Genomic DNA, 18,922 nt, shown 5'->3' with positions numbered 1-18,922 from the left:
AGTTAAAGGGTTAAAAACTGGGAACTGTCAGAATACATCTTTAGGATTAGCCCAATGCCAAACCGGTTAGTTGCACAGTGGGTCCACACTCTCTGTCCGTGACACCAAGCTAGCAGTCAGTACAGTTTCCTATACCATCAAAAGGCTCTTCGAAACTGGAGGAAACTGACAGGAAGAGATTTAGCAGACCAAAAGCCACTACAAATTCAGATGATGAGTTTTTGATTGGCACATCACAGCACAGAATCTTAAAGCAGAGCTTAATGCAGCAAAAGATAAACAAGTTTCCTTTTCAACTGTGAAGACAAGACTTCTATCTACAGATTTGACAGGTGAAATATCATTAATAAAACCACTGCTAAGATTGCAATATAAAAAAAGACTTGCCTGGGCCAAGCAGTATCAAGGGCAGGGTCCAGGTCACGGATACAAAACTCTGAACTCCTTAAGGCCAGTGTATCTGTCAAGGGCAGGGGTCCAGGTCACTGAAAGTCCCTATAACTACCCGCAACCCCTGTCCCTACCTACTTGCCCCCCTAGGCTAAGCCCTAGTGCGACAACTGGGCGACAGTCTTTAGGCTAGCTAAGGATGCAGGGCAGAAGTCAGACTTACAGACAAATACAGGTCACAAACAAAACAAGGCAGGTCAGGCAATACGGGTCAGCAACAGGAGAGAACACAGTACAAAAGGGTCAGGCGAAGGCGAAGTAAGGTTCAGAGCAAGTGAGTCACAGCAGGGAGTCAGAAACAGGAAACGCGGTTGCAGTAGAAGGACCTAACATACACTGGCCAAGGTCTGAAGGAACTGAGCAGTTTAAATACTGTCAGAACTCCCGCCCCAGCAACTGATTGGGGCGAGGAGCCTGACAGTAGCAGGACCTAGACTTTAAGCAGAGATTCCAGAGTAGAGACCCAGACCTCAAACAGTGCAGAGCAGACATCCAGCAGCGAGTGCAGAGCAAGCCCGCCCGGGTGTCATGGCAACAGGGATGCATCGCGGGGCAGTAATACACCACGTCCCTAGCAATCCGGCTAACTAGGTGCACACCCCCTGCGCATGGGAACGCGTGCCCGGAGCCAGCGTACCGGATCACGGCGGCCAGTGGAAGTCCCCGGAGACCACTAGAGCCGCTGGACCTAACACTGGACCCCCATGACCCGGAATGAGCTTGAGAGGGAAGGCCCTGTGGAACCGTCAGACTAGGCGTGGTACATGAACATCCCTGGCAGGGACCCACATCCTATCCTCAGGGCCAAACCCTCTCCAGTTGATCAGGTACTGAATTGAGCCCCGAAACCCACCTGGCGTCAATGATCATCCCCTTCAAGTTCCCCTTCAATTCAAGTTCCCTTTGCAGAAGTGTAGGAGAGGGCGGGTCACGGGCGGGCAAAACCGGAGTAACATATCTATTTAACAAGGCTTTATGAAAGACTTGTGGACCTTCCAAGATGCTGGAAAGGATAATTTATATGCTACTGAATTAACAACCTGAGAGATAGTAAATGGACTGATAAAACAGGGAGCCAGTTTTTTGTTTTTTTTACAATTTTCCATTATACAAAGAAATAGCAGTATGAAAAATTATGTTGGCGTATTATAAAAAAGCTATCACACAACAATATTTGATCTGGTTTAATAAACAATACCAAGTCTTGGTGTTCCTATGTAACCAGGGTTTTCTGCTGTATTTCAAGTTGTATTAATTCCCTGTTAATAATGCCCTGGCCAGGGCCAATGAAAGTCAAAGGGGAGGAGGATGGAGGGGAATTCTTCTCTCTCAGGGTGACGACCCAAAAGGGGTGGGGGAGGGGAGCTATAAGACTATGTTTTGGGTTTTGGACTTAAAGAGGTTGTTGGGCCAACCACCGTTGCAGGGAGGGCATAATCTATGCATGGGGTCCAAATGCTCAGGAGTCTATCATACCTGTCTTCTGTTATTGATGTTATATGAAGGGGGAAAGAGGACAACCTTTACATAAGCCACTTCAAATCAAGATGTCGTCAAATGAAACAACATTCACCTGAACCCTTGTGGTGGGATCTGCATAAAGAGAGGCTATTCATCAAAGTATATTAGATTTCAGACCAATGCTGCAAAGGGAGTTAAATTGAGTGCTTTTGTGAGCCTCTCTGCCTGTTATAGACCATACTAATCCCAGTGAAAGATGTCCCCTTCAAGAGAGGCCAGTACAATCTTGGCAAGAATTTTAACATCCGCATTTATTAACGAAAACAGCCTGTAAGCTCTGAGAGAGTCCTTCAGAATAGAGGAGCCCTTGACTAATACTTTAAATGAGGACAACATGTGTGGGCATAGAGTATCGATCAAAGACTTTTATAAGGAAGGGGAAATCCTTCAGGACCAGGGGCTTTTCCCAAAGGAAAGTTTTTAATACCCTCCAAAAGTTCCTCATCGGAGATGGGTTCTTCCAATGTCCTAGCCTCACTATCTGAAAGAGTGGGACTACTTGAGTGGCAGATATATTCCTGTCTGTGCGATCTAAACAGTTGGAGTTTTCAACTTAGTAAAGGACAGAATAGTGATCCCTAAATGCCTCAGCAATGTCTAAAGGGAGGTATTTACTAACCCGGGAGGATGTGCATATTTTAGGTACATATGAGTAGGACTGCTGTGGGAGACAGCGGAGACATTTATAAACAACGGGGTCCACTCCTGAGAAGAGTCCCTTTGTGCCAGTGTAGGAGAAGATGCGGACACTGAAACTTCTGGCCGTACCTGGGCCAAGCTATGTCCCGCAGGCTGAAGATGATGGTCCATGCCTCTGCAGCTGCCAGTGCATTGTAAACCAGAGCGCATCAGCTAATTAGAGGAGCCTCTTCTCCAGTGGCTGGGTATCACATCAGGGCAGAGAACAAGGTAATAGGATAGGAATACACCCTGGGTCACAAAGCTCACAAAAGCAGTAGCCTCACTCCACCATGGCTAAGCCACGTTCCCACCCCCCACCCCCCCAATGCCCTAAAATTAATACATCTTTAGACCCTGTTCCCATGGTAGATTTCAGCCTGGATTCAATATGAAATCCGCAAGAAAACCACACAGATGCTGCATCGTATTTGGAAACCACACTCTGCAGACTATGGCCCGCGAATTTTGTGTTTTAGTGTGAAAATAAGGTGACATGTTACATTCCTTATGCAGAATCTATATCAGGAAATCTTCATTCAGCTTAGCCCCATTGAAAACGGGATGGTTCGCCTGTGGATCCATCTCAACTCCATGTGCAAATGGGCTGCAAAAATTCCGCAAAGTGCTCAAGTTACTACAAGAGCCACAAGCCATCCTCTACAGAATTCAAAGTAAGGGCTTAAACAGACACATACATGTGCAAATACGCTGGCCGCTATTAAGTGTATTTGCACATGAACAAGTCAAAAGCCTTTTTTTTTGCAGTTCAAACTTCGAGCTATTGTGCGCTCAGAAAATAAAAAAGCAGAAAGATAGGGCAGGACTTTTCTTTTCTCACATGTAGGAACAGCGCACGAGAGAACAAAACCATTGAAATCAATAGCTTTGCTTCATCACTCCACAAACACGATTGCCTGTTTAAGACTTAATGATGCAAATGTATGCAGATTTATAATACTAGCACTTTCCCAATATAATGATAAACTGGTACTTTTCAGAGAAAGCTGAATTGCCCAGGCTGCAGAACTCTGTGGCTTATTCTGAATGTGAAATGTGTACAATATAAAAGCGTAACTGGGTTGATACCTCCGAACAAGTTTATCAATGACCAAAGCAAGCTTAACATTCCACTGGAGTCAAAACTAGAATGAGGTCATATTTGAACATGTGTCACTGAAAAAGTTAGTTATGGTTGGAAGTACTGTTAAAAAAAAATGGAAAAAATGACCAGGCACGAGATGGATGTCTAGGGACAGAAACTGCACTATTGACAAACTATAAAGAAGAAATAATAGTTCATTATGTATGCATAGAAAGGTGAGACTGTGAGTGAATGAGCATCATAATTAGAGAGTCAAGGATAATTATTAACTTTTGATATGAGTCATATCAATTTATGATTTATTTTGTAATTACGGTCCTGTCTTCTCATTTTCCAGGAGCACATAGCCAAGCAATTTGGGGTCATGCAATCTCAGATTGGATACGACATTCTAGCTGAGGACACAATTACTGCACTACTACATAACAATCGCAAACTGTTGGAAAAACACATCACTAAAACTGAGGTTGAGACATTTGTCAGCTTGGTTAGGAAAAATCGGGAGCCAAGGTAAGTAGAGTCTGCTCAGTAGAATGACTTGGTCACACATATTTGGTGGATTATTTATTACAGATGAGTCTACATTTGCATGGTTGATAAGCTAAAAAATATAAATTACAAATGCAGTCAAAGTGATGAATTTTAAAACCATGACTAAGGGTGCATTCAGAGGAGCGTGTTTTGGTGCGTGCATATACGCACGCACAAAAACACGCTTGTATTTGCAACACTGCATTCCCTATGGTGTGTGCACATGTCCGTACTTTGCAGGTGCGTGCCTGCAAAGATAAGACATGCGTGCACCATAGGGAATGTACGCATTGTTTTCAATGGAGCCGCGGCTGCTGCCGGCGGCTCCATTGAAAACAATGACCTGCTGGCTCCCTGCATTCCTTTTCAGGGAAGGATTTTACATATAAGCCCTTCCCTGAAAAAGAAAGATTTTAGTGTAAAAAAAAATAAAAATGCAGGCATTCTCTTCAATGGAGCCGCTTCTGCTGCCGGTGGCTCCATTGAAGACAACGGTCTGCTGGCAGCACCAAATTGTTTTTCAGGGAAGAGCTTTACATATAGGCTCTTAACTGAAAAGGAAAAATTTTGGTGAAAAAAAAATAAAAAAATGCAGCCATTCACTTCAATGGAGCCGCTGCTGCTGGCGGCGGCTCCATTGAAGACAATGGTCTGCTGGCACACCTGAATTCTTTTTCAGGGAAGAGCTTAACATATAGGCTCTTAACTGAAAAGGAAAAATTTAGGTGAAAAAAAAAAAATGCAGCCATTCACTTCAATGGAGCCGCTGCTGCTGGCGGCGGCTCCATTGAAGACAATGGTCTGTGGCACACCTGAATTGTTTTTCAGGGAAGGGCTTTACATATAAGCCCTTCCCTGGAAATCAATTAAAAGTGATTTAAAAAACATAAAAAATAGATACTCACCTCCCTTCAACTGCCGGGGCACAGCCGCGTCTTCTCCTGCTGTCCCCTGCAATGTGGTGCTGAACTGCTGATCTATCAGCAGCCGGGGATCTAAAATCCCGTCCTGCTGAAAGAGCTGAATGTGATTGGCTGAGGTGCTCAGCCAATCGCAGGCAGCTCTCCCCGAATGAATGACAGGTGAGAGCTGCCTGTGATTGGCTGAGCACCTCAGCCAATTACATTCATCTCTTTCAGCAGGCGGGGATTTTAAATCCCCGGCTGCTGATACATCAGCAGTTCAGCAACACAGTGCAGGGGACAGCAGGAGAAGACGCAGCTGTACCCCGGCAGCTGAAGGGAGGTGAGTACTTATTTTTTTTACTATTTTAAAAGACTTTTCAGGGAAGGGCTTATGAAGCCCTTCCCTGCAAAGCCACTAACAGCTGCCGGGGCTCAGCGGGCACTTCTGCCACTGTCCCCGGCTCTGTAGCGCTGCTGAGCTGGGGATTTAAAATCCCCTCCTGCTGGTAGCTCTGATTGTGATTGGCTGAAGCAATTCAGCCAACCACAATCAGAGCTAACAGCAGGCAGGGCTCAGAACTACAGAGCATGGGACAGCGCTAGAAGTCGCGGCTGAGCCCCGGCAGCTGAAGGGAGGTGAGAATTGTTTTTTTTTTTTTTTTGCACTATTTGAAATGGCTTTTCAGGGAAGGGCTTATGAAGCCCTTCCCTGAAAAGCCATTGACAGTATGCCGACAGCAGGATTCTGTACCGCAGCTGTCATGTGTGACAGCTGCGGTTGAGAATTGAAGAATTCCTTTTGCTGCATCTGCCACAGATGTGGCAGATGTAGGCAGCAGGGAATTCTTTTAACTAGCGGGGGTGAAGGATACATCTGCCGCATGCGGCAGATGTGTTCTTCATGCCCGCGGGGGTCACAGCAGCGGCAGAGAGGTAAGTTTTTTTTAATTCTTTTTTTGTTTTGCACTAAAATGTTTCTTTTTCAGGGAAGGGCTTATATGTAAAGCCCTTCCCTGGAAAAGAATGCAGGGGACCGGCAGAGCATTGTTTTCAATGGAGCCGCCGGCAGCAGCCACGGCTCCATTGACAACAAGCACGCAGCTGTGTTCACGCGTGCTTTTGCTCGTACCTAGGTGCGGACGTATGTACGCACCTAAGTACTCACCAAAATACGCTCGTCTGAATGCACCCTTAGGGCGTTTTTATATGTTCCGACAAATCTTTCAGATCAGCAAGAATCTGTAGCTCATTGTAAAAGCATGCACAAACTGAACGATGAATGACAATTCCTTTGTCGTTCAGTTTATGCATACCTTAAAACTGAACGACTGATCATCCCATATAAATAGGCAGCTGTTTACAATGAATGACAGCTGGCGGGCCGGAACCTTTATTTACTGAGCAATGATCATTCCTGTGTAGAAGCACAGGAACAATCATTGCTGGGAAAACCTGTTGGGCATCTGCTCCCAACAGGTCATCCTGTGTAAAACCACCATAAGGATATATGGGATCTTCATCTTACTTAAAACAACTTACTTAAAATCCCTGAGACACGTAATTTCAGGGGTTTGGTAACTTCTTGATTAGAGATGAGCGAGCGTACTCGGATAAGCACTACTCGCTCGAGTAATTGGCTTTATCCGAGTATCGCTGTGCTCGGGGCTAAAGATTCGGGTGCCGCTGCGGCTGACAGGTGAGTCGCAGTGGGGAGCAGGGGAGAGCGGGCGGGAGAGAAGGAGAGAAAGATCTTACCTCCGTTCCTCCCCGCTCTCCCCTGCAGCTCCCCTCTCCGTGCCGGCACCCGAATCTTTAGCCCCGAGCACAGCGATACTCGGATAAAGCCAATTACTCGAGCGAGTAGTGCTTATCCGAGTACGCTCGCTCATCTCTATTCTTGATCTATTTGAGTTGTTTTCCTTTTTATTTTCGTATTTAAATTGTGTCTTGTCAATTGATCAGAGTTAAAGGGGTTAGCCACTTTCATGTTACAATTAAATGGACTATGTTTTTTAAAACCACATGAGTTTATATGATGGCCAGTGTTATAACTAGCAAAACTGTTCTTTATTTACCAAAAGTGATGTTTTATGCTGAAAGATCACTTTATACTGCTGACCCGCAGGGTGTCACCCTTCTTTCTAGCTTGCTATCCACTGCCGGCTGTCAAATGAGTTACGTTAGAAATACAACCTTAAGGCTGCTTCCACACGGGCAATTTTTTTCGAGTGATTTTGTCGCAGTTCGACAATGCTACAAATTGCATGTATGTAGAGCCCATACTTTCCTATGGGTTTTTCCATATGAGCGATGTTTTGTATTCTGCGACATTGCGAGACTACAAAATCGTGACATTCTCTATACAGCCGCGATTTGCAGTTTTTTTTAGCCCATGTTTCCGTATGGAGCCTTTCTATGTGTCGCATCGCATGAAAAAGCCGTACCCCACCAAAAATCCTCGCACGTGGTGCTATAAAGTCGTCCAACTTTGTAGCACCATGTGCGACTTTGTAACGACACAAGATTGCGATATCGCCACGAGAAAACGCAGCAATATCGCACACAACACTGATGCAATATCGCTGCAATTTTCTCTTGACGATATGTTGCCCATGTGGAAGCGGCCTAAAAAGGATGTGCAGGAGGAGAACGAATCTTTGTGCTGTTTAACTGTATAGAGGGGAGGGAAAGATATTCACGTACAGACTGCTGCATGTGCTAATAGCAGGATATCTGTTACTTTTTATTCACATGTACACTGCTCAATAATGCTGTGCATTTCCACATGATGATGTTATGTCTGTGTGATGAACTGTACAGAACACAGTACAGTAGCCAGGCTCCTCCCACCAGTCCTAAGAGAATTGAGGATCAGAGATACACCTTGCAGAAGTGAAAAATGGGGAAAAAATATATACAGGTCAGAAATAGTGTGCACATGTAAGGCCTCCACAGTTCTTTGGATGAGTCAGAGGGAGTAGCACTGGAGAATGGATTCAGGACTAATTTGTCCAAATATTTTTTAATCTATACATACTTTGTAAAGAAAGACTAGGGTTGTGCTTGGTCAGATGTTATGGTGTAGTGTAAGATTTCCAGAGCCACATCGCAATGCTTAATTTACTATTAAATTTAGCAGAAAAAGAACCAAAAGAAAGTAACTGTATTTTAATATCAATACAGTGTACCGTATATTCCAGCGTATAAGGCGACTGGGCGTATAAGACGACCCCCCAACTGTTGCCTTATACGCCGGGAATACGGTGTTAAAAAGAAAGCAGTACTCACCTCCCCCAGTGTTCTGCAGCGCTGCTGCAGGCTGTGGCTCCCTCCTCGTTTTCCGACAGAGCATTGCTTTCTGGTTGTGGGCTTGAAATCCCCACCTCCAGAAAGCTAATGCTGTGATTGGCTAACTCACGTGCCGTCAGCCAATCACAGCCATTCAGTTACATCATTGAATGGCTGTGATTGGCCAACTCATGCGGCGTCAGCCAATCACAGCCATTCAATGCTGAAGCAATGCTCTGTCGGGGACGAGGAGGGAGCGACAGCCTGCAGCAGCGCCGCAGAACGGCGGGGGAGGTGAGTACTGCTCTTTTTTTTTTTTTTTGACACTTTTTTTTTTTTGTACACCCGGCGTATAAGACGACTCCCGACTGCAGAGCAGATTTTTCAGGGTTAAAAGGTAGTCTTATATGCCGGAATATACGGTACTGACCGTTAGCAAGTGGCAGTGTATGACAAACATTATTTTGGGCTCAGTATTTAATCATCAGAACCTCAGATAGCTTGATTAGCAGAGATAATGTCTGCGATGTTGTCTGCCTCTGACTCCAATGCAAAATTAAATAGTTATCTTGATGCATCACTTGGTACATTAAAGGGGTTGTCTCACGCCGAAACGGGTTGTTTTTTTATTCAATAGGCCCCCCGTTCGGCGCGAGACAAACCCAAGGGATGGGTTAAAAAAAAAAAAGTTTATTTCTTACCCGAATCCCCGCGCTGCGGCGACTTCTTTCTTCCTTTACCAAGATGGCCGCCGGGATCTTCACCCACGATGCACCGCGGGTCTTCTCCCATGGTGCACCGTGGGCTCTGTGCGGTCCATTGCCGATTTCAGCCTCCTGATTGGCTGGAATCGGCACACGTGACGGGGCGGAGCTACGAGGACCAGCTCTCCGGCACGAGCGGCCCCATTCACCAGGGAGAAGACCGGACTGCGCAAGCGCGTCTTAAAACGCCAGAAGACAGCGAATTTAGACGGATCCATGGCGACGGGGACGCTAGCAACGGAGCAGGTAAGTGAATAACTTCTGTATGGCTCATAATTAATGCACGATGTATATTACAAAGTGCATTAATATGGCCATACAGAAGTGCTGAACCCCACTTGATTTCACGAGACAACCCCTTTAACATCAAGCTGTTCTGCTATTCGCTGCTTGGACTGTGACATTTCTCTCAGATCTGCATGGGAAACTGCTTTTTAGGTCTCGTTCACACAGGCGACAAAGTGACACGATTTTGTAGCGTTGCTACAATGCTACAAATCGCAAGTATGATAAGCTCATGCTTTCCTATGGGCTACTTGACACATGCAATGTTTTGTAGCATGCGACAACCAGACCCAAAAACCTCACGGGTCCGGCAATATGCCCGCGACTAATGAGGTTTTGTAGCCCATGTTTCCCTACGGAGCCTTTCTCTCTGTTGCATCACATTACATGAAAATGCGGTTTTCGTGCAGTGCAATGCAACTTTGACAGTAGCAAATCCTACCATCAAAGCTATAATGTAAGCCCTGGCTGCAGAAAAAAATAAAAAGAATACATCACCTTACAACGCTCTACGACTCTGCAGCAGCTTCTCCCCGAGTCCAAGCACTGTCTCTCTTTATCATCTTCTGACCGGGGATTGAAAAATCCCTGCCTTCTGAAAGTGCTGGCTGTGATTGGCTAAGCATCAACCAATCACAGCCAGTGCTCGATGAGAGGCTGTGATTGAACCAATCACAGCCATTCATCGAGTGCTAGTTGTGATTGGCTAAGCATCAGCCAATCACAGTTATAGCTTCCCGGAGGCTGGGATTTTTCAATCTCCGTCCAGAAGAGAAGATCAGTGCCATCAGTACCCGGGTAGAAGATGCAACAGAGCCCCGGACAGCGCGGGAGACATGATGTATACTTTAAAAAAAAAAATTAAAAATTTCTTCAGCTATGGCTGATTTTCGGGGTAGGGCTTATAGTTCAAGCCAGCCCCCCCTCCCCGAAAATCTTTGCATATGATGCTACAGAGAAGCGCAACTTTGTAGCGCCACATGCAACTTTGTAGTGCTATAGAATTGTGGTATTGCCACGAGAAGATTCAGCGATATCACACGGACCAGTGATGCGATATCACTGCGATTTTTCTCGCGCCCGTGTGAACGAGGCCTTAAGGACAGCTAATTTGTATAGCGGCATTTGTATGACTAATGCCAAGATAACCATACACTAGCCGCACGGCATAAGAGCCAATTTGGTGGTTATGCAAAATAGCTGTGCACTTGAAGTAGAAGAACCCAACGTTACACAATATCATAATAAAATAAATCTTAATCCACAATCTTTTAGAACATTACTGCCAATATAGACCCTTACTTACACATGGCTGCTTGAAATATACCTAACTTTTCAGAATTAAATGTTTTTCACATTATTAGGGCTCAGTCAGATGGGCGTTTGTTTATTGTGCATGTTTTCTGCGTTTGCGATTCACATCTATTAGAACTGATGCTTTTCGTTGGCAGCGGTCACATGTCCGAATTTTTATTATAGGACACCGTATTTTTAAAAAACGCGGCTATCTGCGTTTTTGAGAATTTTCTCAAAAACGCCGTGCTTGCCATTGCCTGCTATTGTGTTCTTTAAAACATGCCGCACTGTGCATTTTTTCAGCGTGACGCACGCTTTAGTCACGCAAGTTTTTTTACGCATGTGTTTTGCGTAAAAAATGCGCACAAGAAAAGCGCCTGTCTGACTGAGCACTTAGATATCACTTACAAATGCACTTTTGTTTGATCTTCTGTCCCGTTCTGCTAGATTCATGAACCTGCTGGCTCCTTCCTATCCTGACATCACCCCCATCCATAAGATTGCTACTTATGGAGTGCCATGACCAAAACATCACTCATCATCCTCCATTGCAACATACTGCACACATACTTTCATATGCCCCTCCATAACCAGCCATCTTAGGAGGGGAGGAGGCGGCAGCTCTAGTAGAGACATGGCTTGATTAAGTGTATCACTGTAGTGGTCAACACATTTAATATAAAATGTATTTAGCTATAGGGAAAGTTCTTTATTTTAAAATAAAAGGAAATTTATCAGTAGCTGTGCATGTCACACAGATAATATAAAAGGGATTGGCACACTATTGGGTGTGCCCATAGGCGTAGCATCAGGGGTCACAGTGGCGACCTGGCCACTGCGCTCAGGGGGCCCCGAGGCCGCCCTCCGCTATACACATATGCACATTCAGTGCATTTATGGCTGGCCCCTCTGTCTGCAGCAAGGCTCCGATCACGCGACAGGCAGAACGGCCAGCCTGAGAGGAAGCAGGGAAGTGCAAGGGGGAGGGGAAGGAAGTCAGTCACATGGGAAGTCAGTGATCATGTGCTGCCCCTGCCTCCTATTGAACGGAAGCTGCTGCGTCTGCTGTGCTGCTGCTATCACATGGAGAAGTGGTTCGGGGTATGTGTATATGTTAGTATCTATCTATCTATCTATGTTCTATCATCTATCTATATCCTACCTCATCTATCTATCTATTCAACTATGTATCTCATATCCATCTAACATCATATCTATCTATACCATATCTCATATCTATATATCTATCTTTCTATATCCTATTCTAGCTCCTATCTAGCTATATGTCTATATCTTATCTCATCTCATCTCACATCTATCTATTCATCTATGTATATCCTATCTCATATCCATCTAAGATCATATCTATCTATCTATATCCTATCTCATATCTATATATCTATCTTTATATATCCTATCCTAGCTCCTATCTATCTATATGTCTAGATCTTATCTCATTATACATAGGGATGTCAGCAGCACACTTCCACAAACCCAAAAGGGATGGACGATAGATGCATAGCCACCTGAAAAGATCCTGATCCGATCAGATCCGTAGATTCCAAGATAAAGCAAAGATGATGGCAGCATAAGCGGTGCTATTTTCAACAGGGAAATCCCTTTATTCCTTCAGAAATGGTTACAACGTTTTGACATACACATCTTTATTAGAGATGAGCGAACGTACTCGTCCGAGCTTGATGCTCGGGCGAATATTAGTGTGTTCGGGATGCTCGTTACTCGTAACGAGTACCACGCGATGTTCGGGTTACTTTCACTTTCATGTCTGAGACGTTAGCACGCTTTTCTGGCCAATTGAAAGACAGGGAAGGCATTACAACTTCCCCCTGTGATGTTCCAGCCCTATACCACCCCCCTGCTGTGAGTGGCTGGGGAGATCAGATGTCACCCGAGTATAAAAGTCGGCCCCTCCCGCGGCTCGCCTCAGATGCCTTGTGAGATAGCTGAGGGACAGTGCTATAGTGTTGGAGCTGCTGTAGGGAGAGCGTTAGGAGTTAGTGTAGGCTTCAAGAACCCCAACGGTCCTTCTTAGGGCCACATCTAACAGTGTGCAGTAGTGTGGAGGCTGCTGTTAGCAGTGTTGCACATTTTTTTTTTCCAAATCGGCCGTGCAGAGTATTGCGCCCTGCAGTAATACTACAGGGACAGAAGTGGTGGTTAGGCAGGGAGAGTGTTAGGAGTTAGTGTAGGCTTCAAGAACCCCAATGGTCCTTCTTAGGGCCACATCTAACAGTGTGCAGTACTGTGGAGGCTGCTGTTAGCAGTGTTGCACATTTTTTTTTTTCCAAATCGGCCGTGCAGAGCATTGCGCCCTGCAGTAATACTCCAGGGACAGAATTGTGTAGGCAGGGCCAGAAGACATATTTTATTGATTGAATATACGCAGTGGGCCTTTCCTTTAAAAAAAAAGGGCAAAAATTCTATTTGGCCTGCAGGCTTGCGCCAATTTATTTCCTGGCTGGGAAATCACTGCTCTGCTGCAGTTAATAGCACTGCAGTTCTGTGACACACAGCAGGGCCACAACACATTATTAATTGAATATAGTCAGTGGGCCTTTCCTTTTAAAAAAAAAAGGGCCAAAAAATTCTATTTGGCCTGCCTCTGACAGTCCTCAGCGTTCTGGGTACGTGTGTGCTGGTTGGAGAAGGTAAAAAAAATCATACGCAGCCAGCTAAGTTTAACAGCAGGCTTGCGCCAATTTATTTCCTGGCTGGGAAATCACCGCTCTGCTGCAGTTAATAGCACTGCAGTTCTGTGACACACAGCAGGGCCACAACACATTATTAATTGAATATAGTCAGTGGGCCTTTCCTTTTAAAAAAAAGGGCCAAAAAATTCTATTTGGCCTGCCTCTGACAGTCCTCAGCGTTCTGGGTACGTGTGTGCTGGTTGGAGAAGGTAAAAAAAATCATACGCAGCCAGCTAAGTTTAACAGCAAGCTTGCGCCAGTTTATTTCCTGGCTGGGAAATCACCGCTCTGCTGCAGTTAATAACAGTGCAAGACTGCAGTTCTGTGACACACTGCAGGGCCACAACACATTTATTATTGATTGAATATAGGCAGTGGGCCTTTCCTTTAAAAAAAAAGGGAAAAAATTCTATTTGGCCTGCCTCTGACAGTCCTCAGCGTTCTGGGTACGTGTGTGCTGGGTGGAGAACGTAAAAAAAATCATACGCAGCCAGCTAAGTTTAACAGCAGGCTTGCGCCAATTTATTTCCTGGCTGGGAAATCAAATCACTGGTAATACAGCATGCTGAGGGGTAGGGGTAGGCCTAGAGGACGCGGCCGAGGACGCGGAGGCCCAAGTGAGGGTGTGGGCACAGGCCGAACTCCTGATCCAGGTGTATCGCAGCCGACTGCTGCGCGATTAGGAGAGAGGCACGTTTCTGGCATCCCCACATTCATCGCACAATTAATGGGTCCACGCGGGAGACCTTTATTAGAAAATGAGCAGTGTGAGCAGGTCCTGTCGTGGATGGCAGAAAGTGCTTCGAGCAACCTATCGTCCACCCACAGTTCTGCGCCGTCCACTGCTGCAAATCCGAATCCTCTGTCTGCTGCTCCTCCTTCCTCCCAGCCTCCTCACTCCACTACAATGACACATGCTCAGGAGCGGGAAGACTCCCAGGAACTGTTCTCGGGCCCCTGCTCAGATTGGGCAGCAGTGGTTCCTCTCCCACCAGAGGAGTTTATCGTCACTGATGCCCAACCATTGGAAAGTTCCCAGGGTCCGGGGGATGAGGCTGGGGACTTCCGGCAACTGTCTCAAGACCTTTCAGTGGGTGAGGAGGCCGATGACGATGAGACACAGTTGTCTATCGGTGAGGTAGTAGTAAGGGCAGTAAGTCCGAGGGAGGAGCGCACAGAGGATTCTGAGGAAGAGCAGCAGGACGATGAGGTGACTGACCCCACCTGGTTTGCAACGCCTACTCAGGACAGGTCTTCAGAGGGGGAGTCAAGGGCAGCAGCAGGGCAGGTTGCAAGAGGCAGTGCGGTGGCCAGGGGTAGAGGCAGGGCCAGACCGAATAATCCACCAACTGTTTCCCAAAGCGCACCCTCACGCCATGCCACCCTGCAGAGGCCAAGGTGCTCTAAGGTCTGGCAGTTTTTCACAGAGACGCCTGACGACCGACGAACAGTGGTGTGCAACCTTTGTCGTGCCAAGATCAGCCGGGAAGCCACCACCAACAGCCTCACCACCACCAGCATGCGCAGACATATGATGGCCAAGCACCCCACAAGGTGGGACGAAGGCCGTTCACCGCCGCCTCTCCCCCTGTGCCCCAACCTGCCACTGAGATCCAACCCTGCTCTGAGGACACAGGCACTACCGTCTCCTGGCCTGCACCCACACCCTCACCTCCGCTGTCCTCGGCCCAATCCACAAATGTCTCGCACCGCACCGTCCAGCCGTCGCTAGCGCAAGTGTTTGAGCGCAAGCGCAAGTACGCCGCCACGCACCCGCACGCTCAAGCGTTAACCGTCCACATAGCCAAATTTATCAGCCTTGAGATGCTGCCGTATAGGGTTGTGGAAACGGAGTCCTTCAAAAGTATGATGGTGGCGGCAGCCCCGCGCTACTCAGTTCCCAGTCGCCACTACTTTTCCCGATGTGCCGTCCCAGCCCTGCACGACCACGTCTCCCGCAACATTGTACGCGCCCTCACCAACGCGGTTACTGCCAAGGTCCACTTAACAACGGACACGTGGACAAGCACAGGCGGGCAGGGCCACTACATCTCCCTGACGGCACATTGGGTGAATTTAGTGGAGGCTGGGACAGAGTCAGAGCCTGGGACCGCTCACGTCCTACCCACCCCCAGCTCGGTGGTGGTATCTGCGGCGGTGTATGCTTCCTCCACTAAAGCACCCTCCTCCTCCTCCTCCTCCTCCTCCAACGCAACCTCTGTCTCGCAATCAAGATGTGTCAGCAGCAGCAGCACGTCGCCAGCAGTCGGTGTTGCGCAGCGTGGCAGCACAGCGGTTGGCAAGCGTCAGCAGGCCGTGCTGAAACTACTCAGCTTAGGAGATAAGAGGCACACGGCCCACGAACTGCTGCAGGGTCTGACAGAGCAGACCGACCGCTGGCTTGCGCCGCTGAGCCTCCAACCGGGCATGGTCGTGTGTAACAACGGGCGTAACCTGGTGGCGGCTCTGCAGCTCGGCAGCCTCACGCACGTGCCGTGCCTGGCCCACGTCTTTAATTTGGTGGTTCAGCGCTTTCTGAAAAGCTACCCACGCTTGTCAGACCTGCTCGTAAAGGTGCGCCGGCTCTGCGCACATTTCCGCAAGTCCCACACGGACGCTGCCACCCTGCGCACCCTGCAACATCGGTTTAATCTGCTAGTGCACCGACTGCTGTGCGACGTGCCCACACGGTGGAACTCTACGCTCCACATGTTGGCCAGGCTCTATGAGCAGCGTAGAGCTATAGTGGAATACCAACTCCAACATGGGCGGCGCAGTGGGAGTCAGCCTCCTCAATTATTTTCAGAAGAGTGGGCCTGGTTGGCAGACATCTGCCAGGTCCTTCGAAACTTTGAGGAGTCTACCCAGGTGGTGAGCGGCGATGCTGCAGTCATTAGCGTCACCATTCCTCTGCTATGCATCTTGAGAAGTTCCCTGCAAAGCATAAAGGCAGATGCTTTGCGCTCGGAAACGGAGGCGGGGGAAGACAGTATGTCGCTGGATAGTCAGAGCACCCTCATGTCTATATCTCAGCGCGTTCAGGAGGAGGAGGAGGAGCATGAGGAGGATGAGGAGGAGGGGGAAGAGACAGCTTGGCCCACTGCTGACGGTACCCATGCTGCTTGCCTGTCATCGTTTCAGCGTGTATGGCCTGAGGAGGAGGAGGAGGATCCTGAAAGTGATCTTCCTAGTGAAGACAGCCATGTGTTGCGTACAGGTACCCTGGCACACATGGCTGACTTCATGTTAGGATGCCTTTCTCGTGACCCTCGCGTTACACGCATTCTGGCCACTACGGATTACTGGGTGTACACACTGCTCGACCCACGGTATAAGGAGAACCTTTGCACTCTCATTCCCGAAGAGGAAAGGGGTTCGAGAGTGTTGCTATACCACAGGACCCTGGCGGACAAGCTGATGGTAAAATTCCCATCCGACAGCGCTAGTGGCAGAAGGCGCAGTTCCGAGGGCCAGGTAGCAGGGGAGGTGCGGAGATCGAGCAGCATGTACAGCACAGGCAGTGCAACAGTCTTTAAGGCCCTGGACAGCTTTATGGCTCCCCAGCAAGACTGTGTCACCGCTCCCCAGTCAAGGCTGAGTCGGCGGGAGCACTGTAAAAGGATGGTGAGGGAGTACGTAGCCGATCGCACGACCGTCCTCCGTGACGCCTCTGCTACCTACAACTACTGGGTGTCGAAGCTGGACACATGGCCTGAACTCGCGCTGTATGCCCTGGAGGTGCTTGCTTGTCCTGCGGCTAGCGTCTTGTCAGAGAGGGTGTTTAGTGCGGCTGGGGGAATCATCACAGATAAGCGTACCCGCCTGTCAACCGACAGTGCCGACAGGCTTACACTCATCAAGATGAACAAAGCCTGGATTTCCCCAGACTTCTCTTCTCCACCAGTGGACAGCAGCGATACCTAAGCAATACGTAGGCTGCACCCGCGGATGGAAGCATCGTTCTCTCTCACCATCCAAAACAGGGACATTTCTGCTTCATCAATCTTTGTATAATATTCCTCCTCCTCCTCCTGCTCCTCCTCCTGAAACCTCACGTAATCACGCTGAACGGGCAATTTTTCTTAGGGCCACAAGGCTCACTCATATAATTTTTCTAAACAATTTTTATACGTTTCAATGCTCTTAAAAGCGTTGAAACTTTAACTTGAACCAATTTTTCGTTAAACTGGGCTGCCTCCAGGCCTAGTTACCACTTAAGCCACATTAACCAAAGCGATTAATGGGTTTCACCTGCCATCTTGGTTGGGCATGGCCAATTTTTTTTGAGGTACATTACTGCTGTTGGTACACCAATTTTTTTTGGCCCTCACCTACAGTGTAATCATAGTAATTTCTATGTTCTTCGCCTGCACTCATGGTACAGAAAGGTGTGTGGGGTTGGCCTACCTCTTTAGCTACATAAATGTAACTGGGGCCTTGTCTATACTGCAGCTACTGAAATGTGAAAGAGACTGTTATCTCCCTAAACTGCTGCAATGGGAATGTTACTGGGGCCTGTCTTGAGTGCTACTATTACTGAAATGGAACTAAGACTGCGCTCCCCCTATACCGCTGCTAGTGATATGTTAGTGGGGCCTGTCCCTAATGCTACCGCTGAAATGTTAATAATTCTGGGCTCTGCCTATACCGCTGCTAATGGTATGTCACTGGGGTGTGGAAACAGAGGCTTCACAAAGACATGATGGCGGCGAGGCCATTTCCCACCAACGCTGTTACTGTTAAGGTGCATATAACCACGGACACGTGTAGAGGACACATAGTGCCTCCAAAACATCCCCCTCCTCCTCCAACAATGAAAACATTCTTGGCAAATACCTTTGCATTGGTCCGTCTGGTGGCAGTCCGAGAATTTCACCTTTAACGACACAACAAGAGAGCACCACCACCATCCCCCCGCCACGGCCCACTTAATCCTGGCCACATTCCGAAAACCAACTACATAAAACCGCGCTACCACGTCTGCAGTCACCACCACATTACCACCAACGAGGTTACTGTTAAGGTACATATTACCAGTCTGACTGGGGCATGCAGTGTGGGCCGAAGCCCACCTGTATTGTATCTGACGTTAGCTCTGCTGAGTATGGCACTGCAATGGGATATATTTATGTACCGCCGCTGGGTTCCAGGGAGCCACCCATGCTGTGGGTGCACACGTAATTCCCATTGCGGAGTTGGACCTGGCTGTGACTATTTATAAAAAACCGCGGTCTGACTGGGGCATGCAGACACCTTGACAGAATGAATAGTGTGTGGCACATAGGTTCCCCATTGCTATGCCCACGTGTGCAGCTCCAGATGGAGGTGGCACAGGATTGGATTTCTCATTGCTTCTGTACAGCATTGTGGGCTATCGCCCCGCCCCTT

General features: G+C 47.7%; 1 protein-coding gene across 3 annotated transcripts in view; it reads left to right on the top strand.

The window, feature by feature from the left end:
• Positions 1–18,922, top strand: part of ITPR3 (inositol 1,4,5-trisphosphate receptor type 3) — a 665,728-nt gene that overhangs the window by 206,583 nt on the left and 440,223 nt on the right. For all 3 annotated transcript variants that reach the window (XM_066609086.1, XM_066609095.1, XM_066609083.1), the window contains one exon: positions 4,092–4,264. In XM_066609086.1, coding sequence (XP_066465183.1) covers positions 4,092–4,264 — 173 coding nt within the window. The remainder of the gene's footprint in view (positions 1–4,091; positions 4,265–18,922) is intronic.

Source organism: Eleutherodactylus coqui, chromosome 1 (assembly GCF_035609145.1).
Source record: "Eleutherodactylus coqui strain aEleCoq1 chromosome 1, aEleCoq1.hap1, whole genome shotgun sequence".
NCBI classification, from domain to species: Eukaryota; Metazoa; Chordata; class Amphibia; order Anura; family Eleutherodactylidae; genus Eleutherodactylus; species Eleutherodactylus coqui.
The sequence above is the reverse complement of the archived record's forward strand: the minus strand, read 5'-3'. Positions and strand labels throughout refer to the sequence as shown.